The sequence below is a fragment of the Gopherus evgoodei genome, chromosome 1 (assembly GCF_007399415.2).
Source record: "Gopherus evgoodei ecotype Sinaloan lineage chromosome 1, rGopEvg1_v1.p, whole genome shotgun sequence".
NCBI classification, from domain to species: domain Eukaryota; kingdom Metazoa; phylum Chordata; order Testudines; family Testudinidae; genus Gopherus; species Gopherus evgoodei.
The window spans coordinates 199,324,033-199,348,233 of record NC_044322.1 but is presented as its reverse complement, the minus strand read 5'-3'; the positions used below and the strand labels follow the sequence as shown (position 1 = coordinate 199,348,233).

General features: G+C 40.8%; 1 protein-coding gene across 3 annotated transcripts in view; it reads left to right on the top strand.

The window, feature by feature from the left end:
* The window catches only part of ALCAM (activated leukocyte cell adhesion molecule), a 169,015-nt gene extending 145,367 nt beyond the window's left edge, over nt 1–23,648 (top strand). For 2 of the 3 annotated variants that reach the window (XM_030582328.1, XM_030582338.1), the window contains exons 10-17: nt 1,530–1,665; nt 1,758–1,888; nt 2,571–2,703; nt 4,556–4,585; nt 5,247–5,364; nt 8,421–8,552; nt 17,985–18,095; nt 21,408–23,648. In XM_030582328.1, coding sequence (XP_030438188.1) covers nt 1,530–1,665; nt 1,758–1,888; nt 2,571–2,703; nt 4,556–4,585; nt 5,247–5,364; nt 8,421–8,552; nt 17,985–18,072 — 768 coding nt within the window. In that variant the 3' untranslated portion in view covers nt 18,073–18,095; nt 21,408–23,648. The remainder of the gene's footprint in view (nt 1–1,529; nt 1,666–1,757; nt 1,889–2,570; nt 2,704–4,555; nt 4,586–5,246; nt 5,365–8,420; nt 8,553–17,984; nt 18,096–21,407) is intronic. The other variant, XM_030582347.1, reaches the window with a different exon arrangement.
* Nucleotides 23,649–24,201: the final 553 nt, after the last annotated feature.

Genomic DNA, 24,201 nt, shown 5'->3' with positions numbered 1-24,201 from the left:
TGTGCTACTTGACACTTTAAAAGCACCTGATTTTTCTGAAAAACTGTAGCAGGCGCCTGAAAATCAGTCCCTTTTAGGTGCCCCACTTTGGCACTGAAAATATTGAGGTCTCCACACACTCAACACTTTTGAAGATTTAGGCTATTATGTTTTTGGTATGTTTCCCATAAACATACTAAAAGGACAGCCTACATTGGGCAGTGGAGTGAGTGACTGGATGTCTCAGGGCATTGGTAAGTGAGGAAGTTTGTCAGAGAGTATTCACATCTGACCCTGATTGACAGACCACCACCTAATGACTGGTCAGTGGTTTGTGTTGAAATAAAGTGTCCATTTCTCACCACTGTTACCAAAACTGGCAGCCTTGTTGGCAGTCTCACTAGGGTGGCCAAGGGAAGACTAGACTATAGACACCAAACTATCCTCTGATCCTCTCCTTCAAAGCTGGGACCTATTGTGGTGGGCATGGGGAGGTGGCATAGGTAAGCTTGCAAGCATACTTGCCATGTGGTCCCTGTTTTTTATATAAATAGATCACTAAAGCCTGCAGAGCTGTCCATGCAGCACTTTTGAGAAATTGGAAACCTCTTTTTTCATGCTTGGCACAACTGTTGCTAATTACATTGTCAAATGCTGGGGTTTAGTTATTGGCTGGACAATTAAACATTAGGAAGAAAAAAATGCACAAATACAAAATAGGGAATAACTATTTGGCTAGGTAGTAATAATGCAGAAAAGGATCTAAGGGTTGCAGTAGAGCACAAATTGAATATAAGGCAATAATATGATGCAGTTGTGAAAAAGGCAAGCAACGTTCTGGGGTGTATTAACAGGAGTGTTGTATTTAAGATAAAGGAGATAATTGTCCCTCTCTGTTCAGCTCTGTTTGGCTGGTGTACTGTTTCTAGTTTTGGGCTCCATGCTTTGGGAAAGATGTGGGCAAATTTGGAGAGAGTCCAGAGGAGAGCAACAAAAATAATAAAAGGTTTAGAAAACCTGAATCTCGAGGAAAAAATTATTTGGGGGGGGTGGAATCTGATAAGCCTTCAAGTATATTGGACTATTGTAAAGAAGACAGTGAGCGATTGTTCTCATGTCCACTGAAGATAGGATAAGAAGGAATCTGCTTAATCTGCAGCAAGGGGGATTTAGATTCGATAAGAGAAAAAAATTGTAACTATAAAGGATAGTTGAGTACTGGAATAGGTTCCCAAGGGAGGAAGTTGTGGAATCCCTGATCTTTGAGCTTTAAGAAAAGGTTAGACAGACACCTGTCATGGATGGTCTACGTTTACTTGCCTTAGTGCAGAGGATAGACTAGATGATCTCCTGAGGACCCTTCTAGCTTTATGTTTCTATGATTAAGGCTCTGATCCCACAAAGCACGTGAGGAGTTCCATTGAAATCAATTGCACTGCTTATTTGTAATGAGGTTTATAAGATGACTCACATGCTTAACTTTAATCATATGCTTATTTGGATTGGGGCCTAAATTGGAAATGATGTGGTCTAACTTCTTACTTTATCAGGACAATACCAGAATGCAGACAAGTCCATCATTTTCAAGTCTACAGTACCAGGATGCTGGAAACTACATCTGCGAAACTACTCTACAGGAGGTTGAAGGGTTAAAGAAAAGGAAAACACTTACACTTATTGTGGAAGGTAATGGAGCAGTTAGTTATGCTTTGTTAATACTGTAAATTGTACAGTTAACAATTATTTTACCATAATGTTTAAATATAATATTCTTTTAGGAAAACCTAAGATCAGAATGACAAAGAAAACAGGGTCAAATAAATCTAAAACAATAGTCTGCCACGTGGAGGGTTTTCCCAAACCAGCTGTGCAATGGACAACTACTGGTAGTGGAAGCATCATAAATCAAGCAAGTATTTTTCTCATTCATTTATGCACAAATAGTAGTATGTGAGGCCTGGAAAACCTGACGGACTTTGAGAGATTAAAGAAAAAGATCAAATACGCATGCACAGAGATTGGCAGTGATAGTCCTCTGCATAGTATAGATTGGACAGCACCCACCAGCAGTGTGCATTAATTTCTTATGGTCATATACTACCTTTAGTTACATCTTCAGTCTTACTGAAGTCAAGGAGTTTTCAGCTTCAGGGCGTGGATCAGGTCTTGGAACTATATAAAATGTTGATTAATTTTGGGCGCTTGTAGCAGATGATGATAAATGGCAGCAAATTCAGGGTACAGCTCCACCAATTTTTATGACACTGAGATATTTAAGGCAATATTAAAATAAATGTGTAGCTTGATGGAGGAGACACATCTGAAGAGTGCAAACACTAAAGAGGGAAAGCAATTGTCAAGTGGTGGAAGTATAAATGAGAAGTGCTTTTCATGTTTAAGTGAGCAAAATATTAAAATCAATTATTGGACTGTTTATTTAGTTTATTATTTTAAATGGTTCCCTTTTTTCCAAACTGTAACAGATTTATTTTTAAGAGTTATTTACTTCTAGAACTTTCCTTATAAACAATTCTAGTACAAGAAATTACTTGTACATTTTTTGTTCTACTGATTTCTTCTTTCCTTTCCAGACAGAGGAGACCAACTATGTTAATGGAAAATTTTCCAGTAAAATTGTAATTTCTCCTGAAGAGAACGTTACATTAACCTGTATTGCTGAAAACCAACTAGAGAGAACTGTCACCTCGATGAATGTCTCTGCCAGTGAGTGTCTTCAATTAGAAGCATTTCAAAAATGAGTGAGAAGCTGTTTCCTTAAAAAGAACAGGAGTACTTTTGGCACCTTAGAGACTATAAAAAATTTATTTCAGCATGAGCTTTCGTGAGCTACAGCTCACTTCTTCGGATGCATAGAATGGAACACACAGACAGGAGATATTTATACATACAGAGAACATGAAAAGGTTCATGTTTTTCATGTTCTCTATATGTATAAATATCTCCTGTCTGTATGTTCCATTCTATGCATCCGAAGAAGTGAGCTGTAGCTCACGAAAGCTCATGCTGAAATAAATTTTTTAGTCTCTAAGGTGCCACAAGTACTCCTGTTCTTTTTGCGGATACAGACTAACACGGCTGCTACTCTGAAACCTGTTTCCTTAAAGTTTCAAATACTTTTGCCAGTTTTTCTCTCTAAATAATATGAGATGCAGATTGGTGCTGCAGTAGTATTAGAGGTTTTTTGGTGTGTGTTTTTTTTTTTTTAAGTTCTGCATGTCTCCTGCACTAACAACCGACTTAGTCCTCCAACCCAGCCTAGGTTGGTAGTGAAAGAAATTTGTTACTAGTGGATGGCTGTTCAGTGGACTACAGTATGTGAAATTAGTTGTATGATTTCAATACTGTTCTGAGTGGCAGGGCGGGTGCAAGGATGTTTTGTGCCCTAGGCGAAACTTCCACCTTGCACCCCGCGCTCCCCCCCACCCAAGCCCTGTGGCAACTCTCCATCTCTGCCCTCCCCTCCGCGGCAGCTCCTCCCAGCCCGGGGAGCTGTGCAGCAGCTCCTCGCCGCAGCTCACCTCTGTTCCACCTCCTCCCCAAGCACGCTGTCACTGCTCCACTTCTCCCACCTCCCAGGCTTGCAGTGCCAATCAGATGTTTGGTGCTGCAAGCCTGGGAGGGAGAGAAGCAGAGCGGGAGGAGGCGGAGCAGAGGTGAGCTGGAGTGGGGAGTTCCCCTGCATGCCGCTGCCCCCACCCTTACTTGCTGCTGGCGGCCCTCCCTGCACTCCCCTGCCCCAGCTCCCTCCACCTAAATGCTGATGACAACTGGAGCGGCCGAAGATCCGGCCGCTGTGGTCACCCCCGAAGGACCTGAAATGCCATCCCCCCAAATGCTAGTGCCCTAGGCGACCGCCTAGGTCGCCTAATGGGTTGCAGCAGCCCTGCTGAGTGGACCAGTATGCCTATCACAAAAATCACAGCAGCACTAACTAGCTCCCTTCTTTTAGCAGAAAACCCATAAGAGAACCCCCTTCAATCTCCTATAATTGAACCCTGCAGGTTAGGGTTATGGCACATTGGCAAGGGGAAATAGGCTGTGGCTCATGATGCATCTGGTTTGGGAATAATACTTCAGACAACCTATATGCTATCCTTCTCATTCATACACAGATTATAAAGTAACTCCTTTGTTACTGAGATCTTCTTTTCTTAGCCCCCAATTTTGTGGTTTGTTTGTTAACTTTTGATGTGATTTCAGAACAGAATCTATCCATGGGTGCTAGAGTTTAATGGACTACAGTAATGATAAAGTGGTAAAAAGTTATCCTGTCATGACTAAATGCTTAGTCAGAAGTATTCATAAGATTAAACTTGTCATTTTTTGGAACAAAACACTTTCATGTGATGCATTATGGATATAAAGCAAGGATTGCTGCCTAAAATATAAGATTAATTATTTTGTTGTGTGGCTGATGCAGCATTAAGTATGAGCATTTCGGTCTAGCTGTAAAATAGATTATATTGTTAAATATTGCAGCATAGTGTCAGGGTGAAGGTGACTTTCAGGTACCAAGAAGTTTTTGTTTTTAATTTTAATGTTTTTATTATTTCAGTAAGTATCCCAGAAAATGATGAGCCGAATGGTATGTAAGTGCTACAGAACCCTCTTTCTTGACTCTGTCCGCTCTAGTTTTATGAAGTGTCATTAAATGAGTAATTTCCACAGTCCTCTTTGCTTTCGGAGTTCAATTGAAATTGCCAAGTCTCTGAGCCAGTAAGAATTAGACCCTGTTAAAAACCTTATGCTTAATAGTAATACAAATTTTTATGTTATCACAATGCTGTAATACAGGGGTCAGCAACCTTTCAGAAGTGGTGTGCCAAGTCTTCATTTATTCATGGTAATTTAAGGTGGTAAATTTGCATGTCAGTAATACATTTTACATTTACAGGGGCTGGCACATGGAACCCCAGGCTGGCAGCAGGCTGAGCAGACTGACGGCTGGGACCCCAGGCCGGCAGCGGGTTGAGTGGCTCAGCCCACTGCCAGTCTGGGGTTCCGTCCATCCAGGCTGACAGCGGGCTAAGCAGGGCTGATGGCTGGGACCCTAGGCCGGCAGCAGTGTACCACAGTAAATCAGCTCACATGCCCCCTTTAGCACATGTGCCATAGGTTGCTGACCCCTGCTCTAATAGTTTTGACTTTTTGACCATCTCTCTTGCTGGGGGATTACTTGTATAGAAAATGTTTAATGCTGTGTTATAATTGTTAGACACCTCATGAACTTTTCTTCTTTGTTTTAGATGGCAACAGAGAAAAGGTTAATGACCAGGCAAAACTAATAGTAGGAATTGTGGTTGGTCTTCTGCTAGCAGCTCTGGTTGCTGGTATCATCTACTGGATATATGTGAAGAAATCAAAGTAAGACTTAACATAGAAGCTTGCTCTTAACTTTTTAAAATTAAAATAATGTGTACATGCATGTTTAGCTCCCCACAGCATTCTGGAAATCTAGGGGTGAAAAGTTATCCTCATCTGTAAATCTTATCTTGCATCTGAATTTAAAATAGACATCTTAATATGGAGGCAGTGTATCATCTAGGGCTTAGAACACAGACCTGGGAGCTAGGACTCCTTAACTCTGCCCCTGATTCAGCTGTGTGGCCTTGGCCAGATCATTTAGGGCCAGATTGTGTTTCCATTTAAGTTAGTGACACTTTTCCTATTTGACTTAAATGGGATGTGGTATTTCAATTTCCGAGTCAAATAATGGGCTGCCACATCTCTGCAACGTCATGGATAGTCAGGTGAGTTATCTTAGTGTAGGAGAAGTTGGCCAGCTCATACTCTAATTATCTGAATTTTATAGAAAGATAAACAGATGCCAACTTCACAGGAGTGTGTGAAGCTCTATTAAATTGTTCATATTGTGGTTTGAGATCCTTTTATTAACAGGTGCTAATGAGGGAAGTTGTATTGCTTGAAAACTAGACATTGCCAGGGCTGACTAAATATCTAGATCCAGAAGGTAGAGTGTATGGTGTGTGTATTTGCTCTGCTTGTTTTCAATTAGAGTTTCATTAGTACAGAAAATCAGTTTAAGACTATATGGAATACATTTGACAGTCTCTAAAAAGTCTTTAAAATATCTTCCCCTTCACCCTCATGGTTATCAGGTCCTCTAAACATATCCAACTTGCATCTGGTTCTGCTCAGTGTGGTAGTATGCTCTTTTCCCCAGACACAGACTGGGGCCCTGTCAGTTGTGAAAGTGCACACTTATCCTACCCCCATGCCTTCTCAGAGATTCAGTGGAGCTATCTGATTTACAGCAGCTGAGGATCTGGCCAACACAGCACCAAGATCATTTATAAAGTGTTCTGAGAGTGGAGGCAGTTATGTATGTTGTGTACATATTTGTATAAACAAACATGCAGTATTAAAGTTTACTTGTATTTCTCTATAACTTTACACATTGATTTGCAGTAGCTATATAATACAGTAACTCCTCACTTAAAGTCGTCCTGATTAACGTTGTTACATTGCTGATCAATTAGGGAACACGCTCGTTTAAAGTTGCGCAATTCTCCCTTCTAATGTTGTTTGGCAGCCACCTACTTTATCCACTGCTTGCAGGAAGAGCAGCCCATTGCAGCTGGCTGGTGGGGGCTTGGAACCAGGGTGGACTAGCAGCCCCCCATCAGTTCCCTGCTCCCTTAAGTTCCCTGTGCTGCAGCTGCCCAGCAGGCTCGTAATTACATCTATCCCTTCCCCCCCACTGCCATGTGCTGCTCCCTGAGCCTCCTGCATGCTGGGCGGGGCAGGAGAGGGCAGGAAGCTCATGTCAGCATGTCCCCCCTCTCTTGCTCCTACACCTTGCTTACCCCTTCTTCTCTGTATAGAGCAAGATGGGGATGCTGATGGAGAGAGACCCAGAGACCCTGGGTAGCTGCTGGTCTCAACTTCCTTATCCACTTAAAAAGAATGCATTTAAGAGTGGGTCAGCTTACTTAAAGGGGCAGTGTGCATTTCTCTCTCTCTTCCATGCTATCTCCCCTCCTCTCCATTCCTGTTGTCTTGCAGAGTGAGAGGCTACATTAACAAGAATGTGTTAACCCTTGAGGGCTCAGCTGAGTGCTAGTTCATCATTTAGCTCTGGGGGTCGGGATCCCTCAGGGGGGTTGTGAGCTGTCAGCCTCTACCCCAAACCCTGCTTTGCCTCCAGCATTTATAATGGTATTAACTATATATAAAAAAAAGGTATTGTTAATTTATATGGGGGAGGGTCACACTCAGAGGCTTGCTATGTGAAAGGGGTCACCAGTACAAAAGTTTGAAAACCACTGATTTAGCAGCAAGGCATTCCCTGGGAAATATCCCACCCTCTTCCATCCTCTAACTTCACCACCACAATCATCATAGCTGTGAACGCTATTGAATTGTTTGTTTAAAATGTACACTGTGTGTAATAAAATTGTTTTTTATATGGTGAAAAAAATTTCCCTGGAACCTAACCTCTCCCCCCCCTTTATATTAATTTTTATGGGGAAATTGGATTCGCTTAACATTGTTTCACTTACTTAAAGTTGCATTTTTCAGGAACATAACTACAACATTAAATGAGGAGTTACTGTATACATATTCTGAGTTTTAATATGAAAAATTATTTCTCATTCACTTGCCATACTTACTCATCTGTTTCTGGCATTATAAAGTGTTCCCATGCAGTCTTTAGATTTTACTTCAATACAAAACCACAAACATAGCTGTGCAGGAGATTTTTGGAATGTCCTGAATAGGGAAGCTTTATAAATATATGACCAGCAAAGAAATATTTAGCATGTGCTATTTATAAAGCTGCAGGAAATAAAAAAAAAATGTCCCTACCACCTTCAGTTATTACTATAACAAAATGTCCAGAATTTTTTTTCTCTCTTAATGGGGAGTCCAAAGCATGAGGCAGTGACTCATTTATGGAGGGGAAATGTGATGTGTTTCGATGCTTTATGGTGTTAAACTTTGTTTTCCAAACTGGACCATTTCAAAAATAGAAATGACAGAATATTAGGCATGAAACAAAAGACATAGTAGAACATGAATATCATATTTATAGTTAGAGTAGAAAATTAAATTAGCAGTGAGTAGATTGGGACCAAATATTTTTTAAAAACAGTTATGTTTAAATCATTATCAGTCTGTCTGACAATCACTAGTTTCTTAAGTGAATCTAATTGCTCGACATATTGTCTGCTTTTAGTATATATTTATATAAACCTATTCTCCTCTCCCTTGGGACTCAGTTTCCCTGTTTTCGGCATGCAGTACTTCCAAAGAGCAAGCAGAGCATCAGTATGTATGAAACAGGATTGCAGCACAAATCACAGCCCAGAAATCTCAAATGCTGTCCTCTCAAAAACACCATTGCAATACGTATTGACACTGTGTGTGTCCAATCACAACCCTCCGTTTCCACGCAGGCCACTCCCTCGAACAGTTAGTCACTTTTTGAACCCACCCTCGAACAGTTATTCACCTAATCTCTGCCCCCAAAGTGACGTCAATGGAAAGTCTGAGAAGGCAGCAGCACAGAATTTTCAAACTCTCGTGAGGCAAGAAAAATGTTATTTTTTTTCATTAATGTATGTTGTGGTTTGTAGAATTTTCTATTGTCTTGTGATACAGGATAGTAGGAATTGTACTCACAGGGGTGGAGTGTATTCACAGTAACTAGCTTCTGTAGCTATTCATCGCCTCAGATTCATTTAATGCAAAAGCTGATTATTGCTACATCCTCTGCACCAGTTCAATGCAAATTAATTAGCAATCCTGAGTAAATTGCCAGTGCAACCCTCAGCTAGGCAATCTAAATATTCCTGTCTTCATCTCATCTCAGACATTCCCTAGAGAGAGTTTTATTTTTATATTATATATATATATATGATTTATTTTTAAATGCTATTATATATAGCATTTAGAAAAGAAATCCATGTAGTGCCTCCGTTTTCCCTTCACTCTGAAACAGAAATCCAGGTGGAGAACATTTCTAAAGAAAATAATTAAATCTTTTATCCTTTCATTATCTGGGATTGTGAATACAAAAATTCCAGGTAATGTTACGCTAGAACAAGCTTCCTCTGATTTATTGCAGATTTTAAATGAAGGAAAAAACCCGAAATTTGGCTGAAAATTCAAACCGCAGCAATTTTTACAATGATCAGAGACACACAAAATTGTTGGTTTAATCAGCATCTTCAGTCATTCTGAGCTTATTGCTAACCTCTTTCCAGACTGAGGTTTGTCACTGGATGATTAGCAAAAATTGTACTTTTCTGCTATTTTGTATATGGTTAGAATATTGAAACCAAAAGTTGCACGATGTGTTATAGAACACTCCATAAGTGTATATGTCTCACATACTTCCAACCACAAAGTTCACATTATTGTAAACATGGGAGACAAACTGGAAGTGAGCTGTTTGTGCTCTATATTTAATCAGTATAATCTAAGTCAGAGAATAACATTAGTATCAGTTAGTGAAAAAAATATTTCCACTTATTCCACATTGCTTTCAAGCATTTTTTAAATTTAGGTATCAGTCTTCTCCTGGCAAAAAACAGGTGAACCTGTAAACCCTTTAGCACCATTTTACCTACCTTTTAGAGAGCCTTTTGAGTAGTGATCCCCTATGGTAATCATTTTCTTGAAGGCAGGATATTGAGGACTTCTGAAGGAAAGCTTGAAATGTCAAATGAGGAATTAAACTTTATTAAGAGGATATAGGGATCCATACATTTTGAGTGGAGAAGAGAAGTACAGGAGGCAGACACACCATCTATAAAATTTTAAGTAAAACAATATTTTTATAACCAATTTCTGACACTCTTATCTGACTTGGTTAGAAGTTTGGTTCAGACAATATATTGTGAAAAAACAGGTGCGACGACTTAACATGTCATCTCTCTTTGTGCATCCATGCTGCCCAACTGTGATTGTTATGAATTAATTCTGGGAAAGTGTGCATATCTATATCCCCTGCTGCTCCAACAGGGGATAGACAGCAGCACTAAGGGTAATGGAGACTCAGAAGCTCCATTGTAGAGGACTAGCAAGTCTTCTACATACACACTATAAGGGGTTCTGTCTACACTGCAAAAATAAGAGTTACAACATGGTTACAAAAAAAGACAATTTTATGCTTTCCAAGGAAGCTGGCAAAGGCAATGCAGTTAGCTACCATGGTGACTATCAGTATTGACTAGATTGTAAATTATGTTTCATGTCAGCTACACTGGGAAACAATAAGACCTGTAATAGTGAGTCTCAGATCCTGAGTCAGCTGATGTCCTTGTGCTACAGGACTGAAAATAGCAGTGTAGCAATTCCAGTTGGGCTCTGATACTCTCTTCCCTTCCCAGGTTTCAGAGTCCAGGCTGACCTGGAACACCTACACTCTGATTTTCAGAGCCAAAGCATGAGCCTAAAAGTCAGTTGACCTGGACTTGGGCAGGCTGCTGCTGGGTTGTTGGTTTTTTTTTTTGTTGTTCTTGTGTAGCTGTACCCCGTGTCATAAACTGGTTATAAACTCAGGCTGTGTCTAGGCTGGCAGGGTTAGCCCACAGAAGTTTCCTAGGGCTGCAGGTCCAGCACTTCTCATACTGCTGAGAGCCTCCATGCAACAAGGCTCCTGTGTTTTAACAAGGTCATGTAAAGTGTTAAAAATGCTGGCAGTTACACAAGCATTGCCTGCCCTGTGGCTACCAATGGTAGAACTGCACTAGTGTCAACAGTAGAAATTTTTCATGAAAATCCCTATTGTTGAGCAAATGTTGTAGTGAGATCACTGAGGCGTCAGCCTCTGCCAACATTGTCATAATAAGTCTTGACAAGGTAGGTGAGGTAATATCTTTTATTGGACCCACTGCTGTTGGTGAAAGAGAAGCTTTTGAGTTCCACAGAGCTCTGTGGACCACCATATCCTGGAACCATCCTGGCTACAACAACACAGTTAGATGCTTATGCATGGATTTAAAACACTTAAATTTGAAGACTTAACTAAGTGGCCTTGTTTTCAGAGAGGCTGAGCATATGCAGTTCTCACTGCATTGATGTGGGCCATACCTTAACTTCTGTGAAGGTGATGGGTACTCAGCCCTCTGAAAATCTGGCCACTTGTACAGGTGGCAGTCACCCAAAATAGAAGGTCTGAACAGTTGAGGAAGAGGCGTGTTATATGTAAGGATTGAATATCACAAGTTTTTATTTTTTAAACAAAATTATTCTAACACTAGTTGGACCATTAGAGCAAATTCTATGATCTTTGCAACAGAACAACTTTAACCTAACCTAATTTAACCTAAGCAGCTGATAATGCCAGATAACAAAGCCCTCTAAACTTCAGTAGCAGCTCACAGGAGAGCCAATCTGTTTTGGGCTCTGTGTAAGGAGGGACACTCACTTTGGGATTTTATAGTAATTCTGTATCTCTCTCTCTCCATTGCTATGACTTGTTCTCTTGAGTCTAACATGTCACATTTGAAATACAGCTCTTGAATTGTTCAAATTTTAATATCCAATGAAAAAATAGGCGCCTCTCTGTCACAGTCATGTCCCTTGGCAGAAACAGTAGTTTCCCTGTCAACTTATCTCTCTCTGCATTTGTTGGTATCCCTTTTGAGAGAGCCTGGTTTCATCACTGAAAAGGCCCTCAGGGGTTATAGTCTGTAATGATCTGCTCAGCACATTCTTCTCCCATGAGCCTCAAAATTCTGTGTCTCATCCCTACCCTCAATCTCTATTTTTGTAACCCAGTGTTACGAAAGGAGACATACTCATGAGTTGTTATTCAGATGACAAGCAAAATCCGTATGATCCACCTAAAGAGAACAAATTTGGCTTTTTTCTCTTACTGTGGATTAGAGAGATTTGCAGAAAAATTTTAAGGTCACATGAGAAATTCAACCACTGTCAATATTAATTTTTTTTCTTGTTTGGCTTCTTTCACTGTCCCTCATTTTCCTCTGTGCAGATCAGTCCTCTCTGGATTTGATATTCAAAGAGAATGAAAATAACTGTCCAGCAGAGACTTAACAATGGGCTTAATGAGTTACTTTGTGGTATAATCCCAACATTTAAATGACTGACAGTTGTCTACACTTCACAGTTAACCCAGAATCTTAAATTTTAGCCTTAATTTCTACCTATCAGTATCATCCACAAAGAAAACACTCTGATCTGCATTTGGAGGACAGACTAAATCACTGATAATCCTTCAGTATTCTTCTAATGCTTCCCTTCCCTCCCCGATAGACAAGTTCTTCCATCCTTGATAAGGAAAGAACCGTAAGGCAGCTTGGAACAAAGGCCCTGAGATACACACAGGCTTGTGCCAAAACAGTGAGGACCCAGTAACAAGGGTAGGGCTTTAGTACATGGATCTGAGCATTCCCACAGTAATCACCCTGGTTAACTGTTCAGTTTTGGGATAACCATTGATCATGAAACAGAGACTTGGCCCTGGACTATATTACGAGTTTAGGTCAAATTTAGCAGTGTTAGATCAATTTAACCCTGTTCCCATCCATACGACGAAGCCATTTTTGTCAACTTAAAGGGCTCTTAAAATTAATTTCTGTACGCCTCCCTGACAAGGGGATTAGTGCTGAAATTGACATCGCTGGGTCAAAGTTGGGGTAGTGTGGATGCAATTCAACTGTTTTGGCCTCTGGAAGCTATCCCAGAGTGCTCCACTGTGACCACTCTGGATCACACTTTCAACTCAGATACACAACAAAAGCCCTGGGAACTTTTGAATTTCATTTCCTGTTTGGCCAGCATGGTGAGCTCATCAGCACAGATGACCATGCAGACCCAGAATCACAAAAGAGCTCCAGCATGGACTGAACAGAAGGTACTGAATCTGATCTCTGTATGAGGAGATGAAGCCATGCTATCAGAACTCCGTTCCAAAAGACACAATGCCAAAATATTTATTTGAAAAAATCTCCAAGAGCATGAAAGACAGAGGACCTGCAGCACTGTGGCATGAAAATTAAGGCGTTCAGACAAAGAGGCAAAATTAAGACGCTCCAGCCATGCTGCTTCTATGATGAGCTGCATGCAATTCTAGGTTAGGGCCCAAACCACTACCCCACCCTCTGTCCATGGACACCTGCAAAGGAGAGTCTCATGCAACAGGGATGAGGATTTGGGAGACAAGGCAGATGAGGAGGCTTAGGATAATGCACAGCACGCAAGTGGAGAAACCATTCTCCCCGACAAACAGGAACCAGTACCCTTCCAACCCCTCCAAGGTGGACACACAGACCATTAAGCTAGAGAAGGCACCTCTGGTGAGTGTACCTTATAATGCATGGTTTAAAAGCAAGCCTGTTCAATGATTAATTTGCCTGAAGGCTTGGGATGCATTCACAGCCAGTACAGCCCCTCCTTTTAAATGGCCAACCCAATGGGTACTTGGTAGGGGAAAGGAGGGCACTGCTGTTTGAAATCATTCCCATGTTATGAAAGTTGAAGCAGCTGAAAGTCTGTGGCTTACCATGGCTGCCTGCAAGCAGAATTCTGTTGCCTGGTCCTACGTGTGATCTTTCTCACCAAACCAGCAGGCCCTCAATATAAGAGGCAAAATGTGACCTTGTACCAAAAGCACATGTGCTATGTAATTTTTACTGTGAACCAAACTGTTAACGAGTCTACCCATTGTTCTCTAACATGTCTTTTTAAATACTACTCTCCCTTTTTCCTCCCACAGCTGCAAATGTTTCAGTACTTCCCCTCTCACCTCCATCCCAGAGGCTAGCACAGATAAGGTGAAAAAAATGCACTTATGATAAAGTGTTCTCCGAGCTCATGCAGTTCTCCTGCACTGAAAGAGCTCAGCAGAACGTGTGGAGGCAAACAGTGTCAGAGTCCAGGACGGCAGGATGCAATGCTGAGGCTACTGGAGCTTCAGGAAATGTAGCAGGAGCACAGATGGCCACTGCTGCCCCTGTGTAACAACCTGCCCTCCTCTCCTAGATGCCCAAGAACAGGGAGGGGCCCCTCCGGGCACCCAACCAGTTCACAGCCCAAGCAACAGAAGGCTGGCATTCAATATGTTTTGAAGTGCAGTGTAGCCTTCTCCTTCCCTCCTCTCCTTATCCACCACCCCAGCTGGTGCTTCTCTCTTCCCCAACCCCTCCCAGGCTACCTTGGCAGTTATCCCTCTATATCAGGGTTTCTCAAACAGGGGTCGCTGCTTCTGTAGGGAAAGCCCCTGGCAGGCCAGGCCTGTGTGGTTACCCTGCCCTGTCCATAGGTCCAGGTGCTTGAGGGGGTGACTGGCTGTGGATCACTGCTCTGGGCCAATGGGAGCTGCTGGAAGCAGTGTGGGCAGAGGGATGTAATGACTTTCTGATCACTGCTTGCAGAGGCAATAGAGGGGAGGGCAGTTGGCTTACAAGGAAGTAGAGTGAACCAAGGCGGGGGGGGGTGTCATTAAGGAGAAACAAACAGAACTGTCACAACATAGCCTGGCCAGTCATGAAACTGGTTTTCAAAGCTTCTATGATGCACAGTGTTTCCTGGTGTGCTCTTCTAATCGCCCTGGTGTCTGGCTGCATGTAATCAGTGGAAGTTTGCAACGCTAGACAGCTACTGGTCAGTTAGGAATCAATTTGGAGTGGGCAAATCCACTGTGCGGGCTGCTGTGATCCAAGTAGCCAACCCAATCACTGAGCTACTGCTATCAAGGGTAGTGACTCTAGGAACTGTGCAGATCATAGGGAACCCCACTGCAGCAAAGCCATCCACTAACTGTGGTGGGACAACAGAAGGCGATTTGCCTCACCTCCCACTCCCCCATAAACGTCTCCCTTTTACTCCCACAGTTATTGTGGTGCACACAGCAAGCAGCAATAACAATTGGTTAGACCTCATCAAACCCAATATTCTGAGCCAGTAAACTGGACCAGCACAGCCTATAGTTGAACAGCTCCTTACTACTGTCCAGGGTGTCTGTGTACGGCTTCTCTTGGCATTAAGGGGTAGGCTATGTCCCCAAGGTTAACTATTGGCATTTCAACGTCCCCAAAAGTTATTTTCTGATCGGGAAGTAAGTCTCTTCCTGCAGCTGTCGAAACAGACCAGAGTTCCTGAAGATGCAAGCATCATGTGCCTTTGATGTTGGTGAAACATCCCTTGTGATCCACCAGTGCTTGCAGCACCATTGAAAAGTACCCCTTTTGGTTTATGTACTGGCTGCCAAGGTGGTCCAGTCCCAAGATAGGAATGTGTGTTCCTTCTGTTGTCCAACCACAGTTAGTGGATGTCTTTGCTGCAGTGGGGTTCCCTATGATCTGCACAGTTCCTAGAGTCACTACCCTTGATAGCAGTAGCTCAGTGATTGCGTTGGCTACTTGGATCACAGCAGCCCGCACAGTGGATTTGCCCACTCCAAATTGATTCCCAACTGATCAGTAGCTGTCTAGCATTGCAAACTTCCAGAGGGCTATCACTACTCACTTCAGGTGTGAGGGCTGCTCTTATCTTGGTATTCTTGCCCTTCAGGGCAGGGGAAAGCAAGTCAAAGTTCCATGAAAGTGCCCTTACGCATGCAAAAGTTTCACAGACAGTGGGAATCTTCCCAGACCTGCAACATTATGTGGTTCCACCAGTCTGTGCTTGTTTCCCAGGTCCAGATTCAGCGTTCCATGGCTAGAACCTGCCCCATTATTAGCATGATGTCCAAATTGCCAGGGCCTATGCTTTGAAAGAAGTCTGTGTCATGTCCTCATCACTATCGTGATCACACTGTCGTCACCTCCTCGCCTGCTTTAGCAGATTCTGGTTCTACATATACTGCAGGATAATGTGAGCATTATAAACACCTTGCACAACAACAGCAGTGAGCTGAGCAGGCTCCATGCTTGCTGTGGTATGGCATCTGCAGGAGAGCAGAGTTGCAGCAGAAGCAGTGCATGACAACAGATGCATGAGAGGACCTGTGAGGTGGATTAATGGCACCAGAAGAGCAGACTTGCAGCGGAAGTGGTGAAGGATGACAGCACTACACACATTTCCTGAGAAGCCCATGATGGACAACATGGAGGAATTTGCTATTGAGACACAAACAGGACAGCACAGTTGCAACAGAAGCAGTGGTTGGATGATGATGGTTAGCAGTCCAGCTGCACGCAGTATGGCATCTATACAGAAAAAAGAGATAAAACGATTGTCTGCCATTGCTTTCACGGAGGGAGGGGTGACTGACGACATGTACCCCAATCCACCTGCCACAATGTTTTTGCCCCATCAGGCATTGGGATCTGAACCCAGAATTCCAGTGGGGAGGGCAGAGACTGCAGGAACTGTGGAATAGCTACCCACAGTGCAGCGCTCCGAAAGTCGACGTTAGCCACAGTACTGTGGACACACTCTGCCAACTTAATGCACTTATTGGGGAGACACACAATCGACTATATAAAATTGCTTCCTAAAAATTAACTTCTATAAATTTGACCTAATTTTGTAGTGTAGAAATACTCTTGGATTTTTGTACTAAGAGTTCATGCACAGAGACCGCACTAGCAATACCGTTAGACAACATAGTTGAAAGGAAGTGGTAAAAAGGATAAAGTAACTTCAAGCATTAAAATATACTAGCCAATGTAATAATCTACCTTAAAACAGAGAGACAGCTATTGCAATTTCAAACATCCAATCATCTGTTTAGACCTCAGGTCCATGATCTTGTGTCCCTCTTGCTTGACCTGATGCATCAGGTCTGCTGCCCACTTCCCCTTCTGGGGAATTGGCACTTCCAGTGGTAGCACTTCAGCCATGTCTGAAATTTGGGATACAGTTGTAAGCCCCTAGGAAATGTTTTCCCCAACTCATGTGGATCAGGACTTAACTAAACCATAGCCCTTTATACTTTTCAAGGTCACTTAAACCAAGGCCGGTTGCAGTGTTCATCTACACTGCTAGATAAAGCTAATGTCTTTGCACAGGTACACCGCACTAGCAAAAATAAAGCCATTGATTTTTAGAGAAGTATATGCTGACTAGCACCAATGTGACGTGTCATATTGTCTTGCTAACTTGTGCCATCATTGTATTTTGCAAGTCAATGTCACTTCAGTCCTTTACCCTGAATTTGTAGTGAGTATATGCATAAATCTGTCACAACAGATTACTATAGAGGAAACAAATTATCACAGAGAAAATGTGTATATGATAAGCTGCTTTGACACAAGGAATTACTGTCTCACTCAAATACATCTGGCCATTTACATTTTAAAAGTTGTGGCTTTTAAAATGTTATCACACCATTGCAGCAATCTTTCACCTTGGCTGATGGTGAGGTTTCTCACATTAAATGCATGGCTTGTGGGGTTATTCTGCTAAACTAAACTAAGCACTTAACTCACTAATTCATCTTCACTGCTTATATTAAAGCATACCTGCTATTTTAAATGAGGCATACCTTTTTCTTCCCTGTCCACCCGACAACATTTACAGTCTCTTCTCTGTCCAGAAAAAATGCTTTGTGCACTGAAACAAAATCTAGGTGGTACCCAGAATGGTTTTCAAATCTAAATGATCATTGACTTCTGCTTAGCACAAGCTCCAAAAGCTATTTTATGTGAACACACAAAGATTGTTGTGTTGATAAAGATGTCTTAGTCACACTTCTGCATTTAATATGCCTATGGACAAAACCCTTAATGAAACATGCAGAAAACGTAGGGAATTAATTTGTCAAAAAAATACACATGTGCACAACCAGCTTAGCCTCAGTAAACAGAATTATCCTGGGCTCTTTTGCAATGTATAAGTTCCACTGTTACTAATATATGTGTATGTAGTCCTACTGCAATGCTTATTGGTATATTCATAGTCATGCAAATACTTCTAGTGTTGTGCTGGTAATTGAATTCTTACAATTTTTTTCTTTGCAGAGAGGGAGAGAGAGACACTGTATATTAATATGAACAAAATGCTATTGACATGCAAATGAGACACTGATAATTTTTTTCTTGTAGGACACCATCAAAACATGTAAACAAAGACCTTGGAAATATAGAGGAAAATAAGAAGCTAGAAGAAAACAATCACAAACCTGAAGTTTAAAAGACAGATGTCAGTCATTCCAGGTAAATTGGAAAATAGAATCAGAACAGTTTACCTGTGTATCATATCTCCTGTACAGCAAAAGGAGGTTTTTCTTTCAGTTCAAGGGCTAGAAAGCCTCTGCTTCTGGAGTAGGATGATCCAATATTTATCTTTAGTCAACCTCGGACCTCAGAGCTGAAATATGGTCTAGTGAGCACTATGAAATTATGAAGCCTTGTTCTCCCCTTTCAGAATATAAGTACTCATAGTAAAGGCAATAGGAATTATTTGTATTCTTATGATATAGGGGAGAGTGGGAGCAACACCCACAGCAGCTATGGATTTTTAATAGAACCTGTGCACACACATTAAAAGAAATGCAAAAGGATTCTGACAATCAGAAACCAACTATCAGATGCGTTTGAACTCATGCGCTCAGGGAAATTTAATAATTATATGATGTATACTCACAAAGGAGAACATTTTAGTTCTATTCACTATAGGTATAAATTAGTTTTTGGTGGGCTCAAAACAATGTATGTTCAAGAGGTAAGATGTTCTTACCATAAAATCACATACTATTACTAACCTCATGCTGGATGTAGTCATTGTGCCATGACTGTGCAAAAGAAGTGGAGATTTCCCCTTCTCTTTATAAAACACAAGCTGCAGGACAACCCATGGGATACATCTTCACTACCCGCCGTATCAGCGGGTAGCAATCGATTGCTCGGGGATCGATATCGTGTCTCATCTAGATGCAATATCGATCCCCAAAGGCGCTTATATCGATTCCGGAACTCCACCAACCTGAATGGAGTTGCAGAGTTGACATGAGGAGCCACGGACATCGATCCCGCGCCATGAGGACGGTGAGTAATTCGATCTTAGATACTTCAACTTCAGCTACGTTATTCACGTAGCTGAAGTTGCGTATCTGAGATCGATTTTTCCCCGTAGTGTAGACCAGCCCATGGAATCCAAACTGCAATGAATACAGTTGTACTACAACAAACCCACAGCATCATCCAGTGGTCAGATGCAGCCACCACTGCTGCCTCTGTCCTCTTCTTTTAATGTCACAGGCTGGGGCTCACACCGTCTTTCTGAACATTGATGTCCCTTAACACACACACATTGTGGAAGGCCAGGGTAAAGAGGGTGGAAATCAGTATCCAATGTTCTTTAAATTATGGAAGTAAACGGTCAAAAGATAATTTAATTTGAAAGCTTATCAAATTTACTCAGTTTCTAAATTAGTTTTTTTTAATTTATGCCTCCACTTTTGAGTGTTTAATTTGAGAAACCTTAAAGAGACCTAAGTTGAGAGAGTGCTGTGCACCCATCCTTTGTCAGCCCTCTTTAAAGTGTCATGCTGCAAAGCCAAAAATGGAGAGGAACAAAATCATCGGTCACTCTTAAATTCGGTGTAGAGATTGTAAAATTATTACACCAGGTTTCTTGTTTCAATAAGATGGGGATAGGAGGGTACTTTAAGGGAATAATGTAAGATATTGAAAATGCTGGATCTGAATGTTTCAGTTATTCATACAGTCTTGCCTCTAATCTTAGCATAAACCACAAGGCAACTTTTCTTGCCACAAATACTCAAAGGAGTCAAAGATCTGAGAGACAGTCCATATAAACATCTACTACTATTATTGTCAGGAATGTCCCTATTTATTGTGTAATAGTGTTCTAGTCATTGATATTGTAATTAGAGGTTATGTTGCAAAAGTCCTCCATAGAGTTTGCTGTGCCAGAGTTCATCATTCAGGTAGGAGGAGTGGGGGGGTGGCAGGTTGCTTTCAAGTTTTGCGGGGGGGGGGGAGGGTGTAGACTCTTGCTCTGCTCTTTTAATTGTGCATACCCTTGAAATTCTGCAGTCCTAGAGTACACTGGTAGGAGGAAAGGAATGTCCAACACGAGGAGGTTGAGCGATGGGAGAAAGCTACAAGCAGTCACCCTCCCCTTCCCACTTCCAGCTACTGGTCTCTCCTGCCTTCACCTGCAAATGACAAGCACCTTTGCTTTCAAACCCTACTGGAACTTCCTTGAAAAATCTGCTGTCACCCTCCCCATGAGTCCCCAGCTGCAAAATTACTCCTACCTACCTTTGCCCTGCTGACAGTATTAAGAAAGATGCCCTCTCATATTGCAGATATCTAGACCTAAAGTAAAATGGGAAGGAAGAGAGCCCCTCTATGGATTCTTCACAATGCCACAGGGTGGCATTCCACCCTCCATTAAGTGATTGCTTAGGGATTATTTTGCTGGCTGCTTTGGTACTTATGTTAATCTGCTATAGATGTGAAGGTTTAAGAAGAACACATTAGGATTCTGAGCATAAGGGATTTAAGGCCTACAGAGGTGGTGGAGTGGTCCTGTTTCCTCAGCCTTAGAGAATGTCTAACACTGCAACCAGGAGATACGGCTCCTGTAGACCAAAGCAAGCTCAGACTGGAGCCACAGCAGCATTACAGGTGACTTCCTCCAGTACAACCCCACCCAGGATCTTGAGCTAGCTTCCATCTAGCTCGGGTTTGTCTACAGCAGCTGCAGTCATACCCTTAGTGTTAGAAGTTCATCAGGCCTAGACTATATGGAAGGCATGGGAGAGGAGAGAGCTCTGGTGAATTGAATTTTGCACAACTGAATTCATTTTGTCCAAGAAGGAAGTTTCTCCATTTTCCTTGTAAAAGTGGTAGAAATGTCAAAAAATTAGTCCCTAAACTTAATTTACAGATTTCTGGGAAAATGCTCCCAGTGTCCCTTGCTTCTGTGTGCCAGAAGCTAGGAGTGAATGACAGGGAATGGATCACTCAGTTATTACCTGTTCTGTTCATTCCCTCTGAAGCATCTGGCATTGACCACTGCTGGAAGATGGGATACTGGGCTAGATGGACCTTTGGTCTGACCCAGTATGGCCATTCTTATGGAAAATGGTGAAATTAGAATCCCTAAAATTCCCACTGTAATTTCACATGGGAAAGACATGGTTCACTTCATGCCCTAATGTTTTGTGCAATGGTTCTAGACATTGTAGTAGCTGCCACATCTACAGAGGTGACTGTCCGTTAGCCCTGGCTAGTATTTGTGTATTGTTTTGGGTTCCTTCAAATCTGATGTGTTATATAAACATAAGCTCCTTATTACATTCATGATTTGGAGAATACATTTATTGATTCATCAGCAATGGACATATCTTTTTGTGATGTAATTCAACTTAAGTTTGTAATGGCATTTTCCAGTGACATTTATTTTGCAGTTAAATAAAGACTATTAAAACTCTTGTCTAATGATGATCATTTTGCCAATGACCTAGTTTAACTGACTATTTTTCACATTTTCAGAGAATACATATAGAAGCATGAACATGGATTGTATTCAAAACATACAAAGAAGTGACAGTTATTCATGGTTCAAGTATTGAACAGATCATTCTACCAAGTTTTCAAAGGATTTTAGATGCAATTATCTCAAGTTTAAAAAAAACCCTAATTTGGCATCAGCCAAGATAGTAGGTCACCATGTTGTGTTCTGTTTGTTTTTGTAAATGTCTGCACTGAAGAGTTCTTTTTGTTTGCCTTTATGTAAATTTTTTACGTAGCTATTTTTATACACTGTAAGGCTTTGTTCTGGGAGTTGCTGTTAATCTGATGTACGGTGTAATGTTTTTATTTCAGTTTGGTTTTAGTACACCCTTTGAGCAGGTACATTTCTAATTCTGATTGCTATCTGGAAAATCCCTGCTTTTGTAGAGCAGAGATCTAAAATGTAAGGTTGTGTTATGGGGATAGAGCAAGCTCCTTTTTCTATTCTTGAAATCACAGTGGCAAGAGATGGAGCTAGCTACGACAAAAGTGCACTAAAGGGTTCGTGGAAGTAAAAACAAACATCTAACTGACCAGAAAAGGTCACACAGTTCCCAAAAATAAGCCTGGGAGTCTAGCAAAGAATTTATCACAAAATTCTTGTTAGCCTGTGTACAGATTGCTGCTAATAATTCTTTTCTGAGTGAGTGAATCACGTGTTATAGCAGTTTGGAAAAAAGTTATTGATTGTCCTCAGTCTCATTGTAGATAGAGAGCAACACTGTAATTTTGAATTGGTTTTAAGTCCTTTTGGTTATTCACTGCCTTAAAGTACTGTACCTTTTTCTTCATTTCAAAAAGATAACAGTCAGAATTGGAGATTTTTTTAAAACAATAGTCATATCAAAGCTGCATTTTTCCACAAAAATAGAATATATATATATATTTTTTGTGTGTTTTTGTTAACTACGCTACAGATATTGAATGCACCTTGGATAATTTTAGTGTTTTTACCTGGTACATAATTTATCAAACAGTGCATATAATTGTAACAATGAAATGTTTATGTATCTTTAGTTACATTCAAGTTTAACTTTATAAACGTGTTTTATGCTTGAGGCAATTTTTAGAATGATGTAAAAGGAAACATTTTTTGGGTAGATGGCCAATAGAAAACTGTAAAAACTCAGAAGTTCCATCTCAGTATTCTTAAACAGAAGTGTAGTTTCTGGGAGAATGTAATAGACAATTCAGATAATGGGAGGAAAATAAGTACATAGAGTAAACAGAACATCAGATTTCCATTTTTACATCTATGATCCAGGGGGAAAGTAAGTTTTTATAGATGGTTAGGCAAAAAAAGTTAGTAAAAACAAATTAAAGAAATGGAAATTAGAAAACATTTTGCCACTTCTACATTATTTAGAAAAAACACGTACTTGTAAATTTGTAAAATGTTAAATGTCTGGGCGGTAGTGACTGATGTCTTAATAAAAGCTTCCTGTAGTGCATTGGCATGGATTAAATACATAAAATGTCCTATAAACTCTATGCTGTATAAAATATTAAGGGGGAAATCCTGTTATTTGCCTCTAAACTTTGATTTGTTAATATTTTATTTGGCAAAGGGGAAAAAAATCTTGGTCAACATTTAAACCAAAGTAAAAGGGGTGGGGGAAAAAACCAAAGTTGTTTGTTTTGCATGGCTAAGCCATTGTTATCTCTGTAAATACTGTGATTTTTTCCTTTTTTTAGAATTTTGTTAAAAAAATTCTAAAATTTTTAAACACTTGTTTTCCAAAATAAAATGTGAACACACAAAAAAGGTACTTTATATACAATTTTTTTTTTATTTTGGTATGAGAACACCACTACCAACTGAAATGCAGTGGGAGTGACTAGAGGAAAAAAAGTTGTAATGGCTTTAAGTATGTGATAAATGACAGAAGTTTATTGTAATTCTCTATATTTTGAGAAGAAACCTTCAAGACTAAGAAGTAGAGGGAATGGGTCGAAAAAATATTTACTACTTTCTTGGAAAAAAAACAAGGAAGATTTTTTAAAAAATCACTCACTTTCTACACCCACAGTTGGGAAAAAGGAATAAAAAGCTCACCTTTTGAAATTTGGCTACATCTCCCATCCAGTTTAACTCTTCAGCCCTAGGAGACAGATTTTTCCCTGTTCAATGTTCACTTCAGGCATGTTTCAGGAACCACCAGTGCATAAATAAATGTTTCAATCCATGCCTAAAAGATAATAAAACAAAGTATGAATTCACCTGCTTGTCTGACATTTCAGTTCAAAGGAACACTTCTGCATGTGAGGAAAGACCCTGATCCTGCGAGTTCTTAAGCATGCATGTAACTTTACTCTTGTGAGTAATCTCTGAAATCAGTGGCGTTCCACACAGGTGCTGGGATCTGTCCAAGAATCAAATCTTATCACACTATGCAGAACATGAGTACATGTATTATTCTTATTTCAGGATGTAGTTAGTACCTATCATTGAGACATATGGGCACCTTACAAGTAAACCTATGTATGGTTTACATTTTGCAGGGTGAGGAAATCAGGGTGGCCTCCAGAAAAAACTGCAATTATGGGCCATGAGGGCCCAGGTCTGTCAGTTACAGATGGACTGCATCAACTGAATTCATTTCATCTCAGTTGTTGTGATGATTACCTACAGTACAAATCCCTGCTTACATGCTGAATAGATAAAACAGACAAAGTGAGGGAGAAAGGAACTGTTATCCACATTTCAACTATGAGGAATTGAGAGAGAGATTAAACTCTGCCCAAGGTCATACAGGAAATGGGTGCTCTTATG